Source organism: Microtus ochrogaster, chromosome 5 (assembly GCF_000317375.1).
Source record: "Microtus ochrogaster isolate Prairie Vole_2 chromosome 5, MicOch1.0, whole genome shotgun sequence".
NCBI lineage: Eukaryota > Metazoa > Chordata > Mammalia > Rodentia > Cricetidae > Microtus > Microtus ochrogaster.
Window position 1 is genome coordinate 79,297,652 of NC_022012.1, and position 11,108 is coordinate 79,308,759.

The window sequence follows — 11,108 nt, forward strand, 5'->3', positions numbered from 1 at the left end:
GCAGAAACTATATTATTTAAGTCACTGCTTGGCCAATCACTTAAGCAATATGCAAATCAATAAGCAATATGCTTAAGTGATTAAATAAACCATTTCCATTCGTTTATATTTTACCATGAAGTTCCTGGCCTACTGGCAAGGTTCCAACTAGTCACCTTCTCCTCTGGTGGCTACATGGCATCTCTCTGACTCCTCCTTCTTTCTCCCAGCATTCAGTTTAGTTTTTCCCACCTACCTCTATTCTGACCTGTGTAGGCCCAAGACTGTTTCTTTATTGATTAACCAATAAAAGCAACACAAATACAGAAGGACTTCCCACACCACTCACCCCCAGAAAGACTAGATCTCCCTCTCTCAGCAGCCATTAGTCGCCTGTGGTTGTTTGTATAGGGGTGTAGCCCCAAGGAGCTTTCCCCCTTCTAAGTTAGCATGTCTACTGGTGCTGTCATTGTTCAAGTCTTGCTTAGGCAGCTGTGCTGTTGGGGTGTCATGGGTGTAGCTTCCCCTTCACTTCTAGGAAACACGAGTTCACAGCAAATGTTCTGGTCCTCTGGCTCTTACGATCTTTCTGTTTCTTCTTCCATGATGGTTCCTGAGCTTTTGATGCAGCAGCTGGGTTGAAGATATATCCACTGGGCATCCCATGATCAGTCAATCTCTATTTTGACCATTTGTGACTTTCTGTGAGGGTCTCTGCTGCAAAAAGAAGAAGGCTTTTTGATGAGAACCGAGAGCTACATGTATTTGTGGCTCTAAGGATAAGTTTTAGAATGTGGTCAGCAATCATGCTGGTTAGTAATATGCAGTAGGCTCTCCTCTAAGATCCACGCATTAGAAGTGATTTTAACAATGTTTATCAATCCTCTTGACAGTGCTTACTGTCTGCCCCAGAGGTACCGCTCTAATCTGCCTGTCCCATCTGAATTTTGCCAAGCTGTGAAGATGGAAAGTGGGGTCACCTGGCTTTTTCCCCTAGAGACTCTACTGAGGACTCAGGCAGTATGATTCTGAAGGGTGGGTGCCTGCTTCAAGCCCAGTTGCCTAGCTTTGTGATGTCTGCCTTCTTTTGGGTGACATGGAGATAGTGCCATCGTTCCTCCTTGCCAAGCTCTGTGAGGACCCCCATGAGTGAAATACTTGCAAGTAACCCAGTTCTTGGTACCTATTTTAGGTTTTTTGTTTTGTTTTCTTTTTGTTTTTGTTGCTCCATTCTGGCCAGTGACATCTCTTTGTGCCACTTGGCCTATTCTACCTTTGGTCTGTGTTATGGTTTGATTATGAAATGTCCCTTGTAGGCTCATGTTTTGAAGGATTGTTTCTCAGGAGGCAGCACCACAATGATAGGTGCTAGAAGGTTAATATGGCCTCAGATAAATAGGCCACTGGATACATGTTCTGGAGGTTCTATTTTATCCTGACTTGTTGTCAGAGCTTTCTGTCCTGCCCAGTCCCACAGTTATTCAGTCCCAAAGAAACACACAGAGACCTACATTAATTATAAACTGGTTGGCCTATTAGCTCAGGCTTCTTATTACCTAACTCTTACATCTTAAATTAACCCATAATTCTTGTCTTTGTTAGTCACGTGGCTTAGTACCTATTATCAGTGAGGTATTCTCATATTGCTTTCTCTGCATCTGGGTGAGGATTTCAGACTGAGTCTTTTCTCTTCCCAGAATTCTCCTATTCTGGTTGCCCCATCTATACTTCCTGCCTGGTTACTGGCCAATCAGCATATTATTAAACCAATACAAGTGACAAATATTTAAAGGCTACAAGACCATTGTCCCGCAGTACTGGCCTATTCCACTGTGTCTAATTGTGTTTCCTGATTGCTTCAAGGTAGACATTTCCCACCATGAAGTTGTACCTTGCTGCAGGCCTACAAATCATGGGTCCTGCAACCATGAACCGAAACTACCCAAACTGTGAGCCCAAATAAATCTTTCTTTTTTTTCAACTGGGTGTCGCTGGTGTTTGTTGCAACAACAAAATCTTGTGAAAGTAGCTTAGTCTTGTGCTCATGCTGTTCTCATGAAGTACTTCTTGTTGGAGAAGTTTTGCTAACACCCTTCCTCAGGCTGTCATCTGCCTTTTCACTTTTCCATGGTGCCTGTGAGTCCACAGACAGCATTGATTTTGTGTTGAGGTTTGTTGACATTTAGTTTTAGCATTTGTATTAGCATCATGAACACAGTTGCTCACATTTACCCAACGATTCTAAGTAAACAATGAAAACAACCAGGGCTCCTAATTTTCTCTTGGCATCTTTCCCCATCACTCAGTTGCTTTCAACTATGCCCCCCCATACACCCCACTAATATGCTATATTGAAAATTATATTTTCCAATTTTAGATGTTCTCTGTTGTGTTCTTTGTGTGAAGACTTAGTCTATTTCTACTTATCTACCCTGCTCTCAGTATGCTTACAGTGCCCTCTTTTTTGTAATAGATCAGTATTACATCATTGTAACTGTATACACTGCTCTTGACTCAGAAATGATACATCACGAGTACACAGCCTTTCCAGAACTTTCCTTTTGTTTTCTTGGAGCTAAACTGGTTGCCTTGTTTTTTTTCCTAATTTACCCCCAGACTTTTCACAAGTGAGGGTAAATTGAAGGATTTGTTTCTCTCCTCTCCCTCCCTCCCTCCCTTTGAGGCTCGTTAGCATCAGCTGCTCTCCTATCTGTCAGGGTCTTCCTCATTGTTTTCTACTCTTCTCCGGTGGACTCCCCTGTGTACTGGATTCCTGGGGTAGCAGGCAGCCTTGCATTAGTGGTTCTGGAGCTGGAGTTACAGGTGCTTGTGAGCCACCGGATGCCAGTGTTGGGAACTGAACTGGGGTCACCTGAAAGAGCAACAGATGTTTTTCTGCCGCAGAGCCATCTCTCCAGCCTCAAGCACGTAGTTTTAAACATGTTTTCTTATCTCCACTTACAGGCTTTCTGTGAGCCTCTGGTTTATCGCTGAGTGACAGGAGCCTTGTCCTGCATACCAGGCCTCCCTTCTCAGCTGTAGCCCTTGTTTTCATAGAGCACATCCTTGACAGTTCCTAGGAAAGTGTGCGTGTCTGAAAGTCGCTGCAGTATCTATGGTTCTGACTGCTGATTTCTAAGATTATCAAATTTTAAACAGTGTAGTGGTACATGCCTTTAATCCAGCACTCGAGAGACAGAGGCAGGCAGATATCTATGAGTTCAAGGTCAGCCTGGTGTTTATACTGAGTTCTAGGACAGCTGGAACTATGTAGGGAGACCTTGTCTTGAGAAGAAAATAGAGTATCAATTTTTTTCTTATAAAATTAAAAACAAATTTAAAATACAAAGCTAAATCTCACTATCTAGCCCTGGCTGGCTTGGAACTCACAGAGATCTGCGGGTCTCTGTTTTTTGAATGTTGGGTTAAAGGTGTGAGCCACCATACCTGGCAGGTTATCAAATTTTAGATTAAAATAATTTCTCTTCAGAATTTAAAGACTTTGTTCCAGTTCCTCCTTATCTTATCTTCAACTCTTCTCTTTGTCTGTGAGATGCAACCACATTTCCCCACTCTAGAAACATTCCCTGCATCCCTGATGTTCTGAAACTACGAGATGAAACATAGAGACAGGATTTCACTTTCTGTACATTTATTGTGTTGTTTACTTGGTTAGTTTCCAACACTACCATCGTAGAAACAACAGACTTTCCTCTTAGTGACGAGTCTGCACCATCTTGCTTGCCGTCCGGCCCTTCTGTCAGTTCTATTATTATTATTATAATTATTATAATTTTAGAATGAAGTGTACTTGATCTTTTTGTTGTGCTTTTGCATTTAGTTTGCAAGTAAATTATCTTTTTTATGTTCTTTTGAATTTGGTTTGAAAGTAATTTATTGAGAAAAATTTCACCTATGTTCAAACAGGACTTTGTTTTTTCCCCCATTACTGTGCTTATCGGTTCTATTGTCAGGGTAATACTGACTTCATAAAAGGAGTGTGCCTTGGTTGAATTTATTTTAGAAAAGAAGAATAAGATGAAGAAGGGAAAAGGAGAAGACTGAAGGAAGGGGAGGAGAGGAGAGGAACGGTGATTCAGAGACAGCCATGTTTACTGGGTTGATTAAGCGAGTTTTCAGGGAGGCTGAAGTAGAAGGGAAGTTACTCCTAGGGAGCAGGGTTTGACCCATAGTGAAGTCACAAATCCAAGTCTCGGGAAGAATCTTGAATCATGTATTCATTCACTAAAGAAATGCTTATTGAGGCTATAAGAGTGGCGCTTAAACAGATTCAATGCAATGCCCATCAAATCCCAGCAAAATTCTTCAAAGATCTCGAAAGAATGGCCCTTCTCCCATCTACTCTGCCTTGCTAAAAACCATTAGATCACATTCCAAAAGCTAGCCACCAGGGTCTAGTTCCATATTTGGTCACTTCCTTCTCCCGAGGCTGACTGCCAAGGTCCAGCTATCAAAATATTATAGTCCAGCAATCAGAATCCCCCTTTGGTTTGCCTAATTAATATGCCCAATTAAAATTAAACACGTCACAGATTCAGTGCAATGCCCATCAAAATCCCAGCAAAATTCTTCAAAGACCTCGAAAGAATGCTACTCAACTTCATATGGAAAAGCAAAAAACCCAGGATAGCCAAAACAATCCTGGGCAATAAAAGAACTTCTGGAGGCATCACAATCCCTGACCTCAAACTCTACTACAGAGCCACAGTACTGAAAACAGCCTGGTATTGGCATAAGAACAGACAGGAGAACCAATGGAACCGAATAGAAGACCCAGATATCAATGCACATATTTTCAAACACCTGATTTTTTGACAAGGAAGCAAAAAAATATCAAATGGAAAAAAGAAAGCATATTTAACAAATGGTGCTGGCATAACTGGATATCAACATGTAGAGAAAAATGAAAATAGACCCATATCTATCACCATGCACAAAACTCAAGCCCAAATGGATCAAAGACCTCAACATAAAGCCAGACACACTGAACCTCATAGAAGAGAAAGTGTGAAGTACACTTGAATGCATTAGCACAGGGAACCACTTCCTAAATATAACCCCAGCAGCACAGACACTGAAAGAAACAATTAATAAATGGGACCTCCTGAAATTGAAGAGTTTCTGTAAAGCAAAGGACACGGTCAACAAGACAAAACAACAGCCTACAGAATGGGAAAAGATATTCACTAACCCCACATCAGACAGAGGTCTGATCTTCAAAATATACAAAGAACTCAAGAAATTGGACACAAAAAATCATATAATTCAATAAAAAATGGAGTACAGACCTAAACGTAGAACTCTCAACAGAGGAATCTAAAATGGCTGAAAGACACTTAAGGAAATGTTCAACAACCTTCATCATCAGAGAAATGCAAATCAAAATAACTCTGAGATTCCATCTTACAGCTGTAAGAATGGCCAAAATCAAAAACACTGATGACAACTTATGCTGGAGACGTTGTGGTGTAAAGGGAACACTTCTGCATTGCTAGTGGGAATGCAAGCTGGTACAACCCCTTTGGATGTCAGTGTGGCAATTTCTCAGAAAATTGGGAAACAATCTTCCTCAAGACCTAGTAATATCACTTTGGGTATATATCCAAAGGATGCTCAATCGTGCCACAAGGACATGTACTCAACTATGTTCATAGCAACATTGTTTGTCATACCCATTACCTGGAAACAACCTAAATGCCCCTCGACTGAAGAATGGATAAGGAAAATGTGATACATTTACACAATGGAATACTACACAGCAGAAAAAAATAACAACAGCTTGAATTTTGCAGGAAAATGGATGGAGCTAGAAAACATTATTTTGAGTGAGGTAACCCAGACACAGAAAGACAATTATCACATGTACTCACTTATAGATGGTTTTTAAACATAAAGCAAAGAAAGCCAGCCTACAAACCACAATCCCAGAGAACTTAGACAACAATGAGGACACTAAGAGAGACATACATAGATCTAATCTACATGGGAGGAAGAAAGTAGAAAAAGACAAGATCTCCTGAGTAAATTGGGAGCATGGGGACCTTGGGGGAGGGTTGAGGGGGAGGGGAGTGGCAGGGAGGGGAGCAGAGAAAAATGTAGAGCTCAATAAATATCAATAAAAAAGTGGTGCTTAATTAGAATACTTTCCAGCTGTTCAAATGGACATCTGTCCAAATAGCTATTCTACAAATGGTCGGTGTTCATAGAAGGACGCCCCAAATCCTTAGTCACTAAGTAAATGCAAATTAAAACCCACAGTGAAGCATTCCAGGCCCATAGGAGGGCAACAATCTGAAAGAATGACGTTTGTGGTTTTCTGTATTGGTGGTCTCTGGTGCAAAAAGAAGCATCATTGATGAGGACCGAGAGGTATATTTATCTGTGGCTCTAAGGATAAGTTTTAGAATGTGGTCAACACTCATGCTGGTTAGTAGCGTGTAGTAGGCTCTCCTCTCAGATCTGTTTAACAATCCTCTTGACAGCGCCCACCAGCTACCCCAGTGGTACCGCCCAACTCTGCTACGGGGCTGATAGGATTGTAAACTGCTAACCATTCAAAGTGATTTAGCCGCAAGCGGTCAAACACTTGCAAATCAGTGTGATAGGTTCTCACACTAGAATGTTATGGAGTATATCATTATGCTGCACAGTCATCAATCAACACTGTCTATTGAGGCCACACACAAATGATGTATGGCTATGACTGTGAAAAAAATTAATTCCATAGGGACAGGATACATTTTGAAGGGCACAAGGTACCGGAGGGGAGATTAGTGGGGAACAGACACTAAAAGGCTAGGGGATTGTGTAGTACGATAAAAAGACCTTGGAAATCTATGGCTGCTTAACAGTTTGAACACACCAAATGACACTGCCTTATTAGCTACTCTAAATGAGTGGTTTTCAGTTTAAGCACACAAAAAGCACAAGCACATGTGTATGAATGCACACACATATATACACACACAGACACACATGCACACAAACATACATATACACACACATGCACACATACACAGTCACACATGTGCGTGCGTGCGTGCAAGCACACACACACACACACACACTGTGATGATCAGTCCCTGTAGCAAAAAGAAGGAGTGATACTCTGCAAAATCTGGGTGCAGAGCCCTGCCCCCTTGCAGCTGGCTGATTAATGGGACTGCGGATACCTCCTGTTGAGGTTGAGGACTTTCAACCAGGGAGTTAGAGTTACCAACCGAAGCCAAAGGAAGGTGGGCAGGGATCGCTATATAACCTGGGAAGGCAGAGGAGGCCCCTCTAGGGAGTGTTTGTGCAGAGACCAAGCTGAATGAGGAGAGCTCTCAGGAGAGAATGCCCTAGGGGACCAGGAGACAAGCTCCACGTTCTGAGTGGGAACAAGGCTGGCATGCTCGGCGTGAGACACTTAACGACTGGCCGAGTCTCCAAGAGGACCCTGGGAGAGTTTGAAGGATGTGGCTCCACCATGCATGGTTGTGGACGTGGGCAGGGCAGTCAGGTTTGTTCTAAGTAGGCAAGGAGACCTCAGAGGATGACGGAACAGTGGCATATTGACCAGTTAAGGGGAGCAGGCATCTAGCAGTGTTCATGGTGACTTTATCCCAACTCTCTAATCATGCAGTTACTGCTAAGCAGACACAGGCACTGTTGTGGTCCAGGGCTCTGACATCCTCCATCCTGGGAGCTTAGACACGTGCTGCTGCTGTCAGAGCAAGCTTGTGTGGTGCTTGGTGTCTGCAGCCCTTGTGTGGATTTGCTGCTGGACAGGGATGCCAAGTGGGTTGTGTAACAAAGACCCAGTGCCGTCTGCTAGAAGACCTGATCAGTTCTTTATTGGCAAGGGTATGCAGTCTGATATACGACAAATCTGGGATCCCAGAAAGATGTCAAGCTGAAGACTTAGTTGGTTCCCTGTAAGTTCATAGCTACCCTGGAAAAGGCCACGGGTATGGCAGTTATACCAGCGCCATGACACTTGGATGACGTGGGTAGCGTAAAGCAAACGGCAATACTGCTGGCGGCTTTGCAGCATTCGGACCCACGACTGAATAGTGACACAGGCCCTTGTTTCTTGTGCCATCAAGTGCAGGACTAACAGCCGTCTCTTCTCCAGCTTTCTGGCCAGAATCTTTCTCCACCAGCACTGAATGATCCAAGCACTGAGGGCAGCCTTCAACAGTGTGCGTCGCACCAGGGTGCCTCGCCACCAGGCCTGGATCTTTTTGGCTGCCAGCTTTTTGTAAGAAGGAGTCTTGGATGGTAGTTTTGGCAGTGGTAGTGTTTTCTTGAACTGAGGGTTGGAAAGTAAAGAAACATTATTAAGATGTATTCCCCACTTAGCCCCAGGATACTTTTGGAAAGGGCCTGACTGGATGCTAATGGTCATCATTTCCTCTCAAGTTGAAGAACACTGATCAGTCAACCACTGACCCAGGAGACCAGGAAAAAATGCCGGCACTATTTCCATCCTGTTTCTGGTCTTCTCTCTCTCTCTGCCATGCCAATTAAAAAGCACACATCACCTTGTGCCCTGAGTCTCAGCCTATAGAAGGAGAACATTTGCTCAATTTAGAGAAAGAACCTTGTGACTCAGAGGCTCCATCTGGACTGGACCACATACGAGGCCCACGGCCTCTCAGATCATCTTCCGTTTGCTGGGAAGCTAGCATTCTCTGCTCACTCTCCTCGCTCTTCCTCTATCTCAGCCTGCAGCCTGACAACGCCACCTGCCAGGTCCTAACATTAAGCTTCCTTCTCCATACAGGTTGAGGTCTTTATCACTCTTAGTTCTTTTGCTTCTAGTACCTTGCACACACACACACACACACACACACACACACACACACTTCCTGAACAATCCGGGTGTGATCTATCCCGACAGTGTACAGCCACGATCTAGACCTCACACCCCACTCGCCAGCTCTTCTGGACACTATTCCTACCCTTCCCCACACCCATCTCCATGCCTGAGTCCCTGTCTGTCTCAGGTCAGCAAGGAAACTGGAGAAGAAGACAGCCACTGGTAAGCAACCTCATCTTTGTCCATTCTAGTTTGGAATAGGGCAGCTGCTTATTCCAGCTAGCTGGAGGCAGTCTTGGTGTCTGACAGTTGTTTTGACAGTGAACATCCCAACCCTCTTTCTCACACAAGGATCCTGTTTGAAGCATAAATTCCATGACTGCACTAAGCTATGGGGCCCAGAGAAGATCACTGTCAGTCTGGGTGACGTAGGTTAAAGATAGGAAAGATCACAGGTCACCTCCAACTTCGAACTACCTACCTTTGGAGCAGGCAGAGGTATGGATTTTGACTTTTTGTTTATCTTTTGTGGGTTTGGTTCTTCTTCCACAGGGATTTCTTTGGCTTTAATAACCTTTATAACCAGAGTTAAGGGGGAAAACTGTTAGTGGGTATCCTTTGAGTGGCTATGTAACTGTTAGCATATGCCCAGTTTTCCTAGACACATCCTCATATCCTGATTAATTAGAAACCAGTCGACTTCTACAGCCTATAACTTACCCCACATAGACAGCCCATGATTGGAGAAAGATGGTTCAAATCTCCCAGGCCTGCAATCCCTTAAATTCCCCCATGGCTGGGGTTATGATGGAGCCATCATCTCAGGTCTGTACTCCTCCTGCCAGGAGGCTGGCTGGAAGAGTGAGGGAAGGGAGCCCGTGATGATGTCATAAGGGTGCCCGTGATGCAGGAATCAGAATGGCTTCTAAGAGTTGGGTAGGATCTCATTCATTCCTACAGAAATTCCCAAAGTTGGGCTTTAAATGGGGGTGGAGACAGAAGGTAATAGTTCTCCTATCCTGTTGGCAGAAGTGTGACTTCAACTACGGTGAAGATGGTCCGGCAGGCTCCAATAGTACTAAATACATACCCACCCTCCAACTTAAGGCCCCACTCCTGCACAAACGTGAAAAATGAAAACGTATCTTCAAAGTGTATACACATGGGTTGAGGTTGTAGTAAGTCACCGAGCAAGCATGAAGCTCTGGGTTCAATCCTCAGCATTGTATAAACGATATGGGTGTGCATACTTGTAATCCCAGCATGCAGGAAGTAGAGACAGAAGGATCAGGAATTCAAGGCCATCCTCAGCTATATCCAGCAACTTGAATGTAATAAGTTTGAGGCTAGTCTAGGATATAGGAAACTATCTAACAAAAACCAAACAAACCAACAACAAAAAACTGGGTGTGTGGCACTTGGGTGGCAGAGGCAGATGGATATCTTTAAGTTTGAGGTCAGTCTAGTCTACAAAGTGAGTTCCAGGACAGCCAGGACTATTCAGAGGAACCCTGTCTTGAAAACAAACAGACAAAATATTTTAGGGCATGGTAGTGCACGCCTTTAATCCCAGTACTCAGGAGGCAGAGGCAGGCGGATCTCTGCTGTGGAGTAATCATTCTGTACGCTGTGTGGATGAGTATATGTCACTGTGATTGGTTGAATAAACAAGCTGACTGGACAATCGCTGAACAGGATAGAGTTAGGTGGGAAAGCCAGGCTGAGAGTGAGGGGTGGAGGAAAACCACAGTCAGAGTGGTCGCCAGCCAGAGAATGAATTGGACACACAAAATGGGATAGAGGTAAAAGCCACAAGCCTTGGGATAGCACATAGATTAACAGAAATGGGCTAAGTTGTAAGAGTAATAAGTCTGAGCTATTGGCCAAGCATTTATAAGTAATCATAGTCTCTGTGTTAGTTATTTGGGAGCAGGCAGTTTGGACAGGGAAACTCTACCTACATAGGGTGACCAGTGTCCAGGGCCATGTATAGCCACATAGCACCTGAGAAAGCTTAAAAAAGGGTTTTAAAACCACAAAAAATTGAAATCAAGCGTGGCTTCTTGGTGAATATCTTTCCTCAGGTGGGCCCTGTTTGCTAGTGCAAGCAGAGGCGTGGCTCCTTTAAGATGTGGCTTCCTGTCTCTTGCCAACCCTAAGGTGGCTCCCTTAACTAAGAATTGTGCTTCCGTGCTCTCCTATCAAACCTTCCTTTATCTCAATCATCCTTTTTCCCCAAGTTCCCCCCAACCTCCCCTTCTCCCTTTTTAGAGACTTGAACCTAGAGTGGCTCCCAGGAGCCCAA

At 43.8% G+C, this 11,108-nt stretch overlaps 1 protein-coding gene across 1 annotated transcript; it reads right to left on the reverse strand.

Moving 5' to 3' along the window:
• Positions 1–7,825: 7,825 nt before the first annotated feature.
• LOC101991154 (IQ domain-containing protein F5-like) lies at positions 7,826–9,646 on the reverse strand. Its single transcript, XM_005347823.2, has 3 exons — positions 9,524–9,646; positions 9,285–9,377; positions 7,826–8,293 (listed from the first exon to the last, which is right to left on the reverse strand). Exons 1-3 carry the CDS (start codon positions 9,539–9,541, stop codon positions 7,826–7,828), a joined length of 579 nt encoding a protein of 192 aa, XP_005347880.1. The 5' UTR covers positions 9,542–9,646.
• Between the last annotated feature and the right edge of the window lie 1,462 nt (positions 9,647–11,108).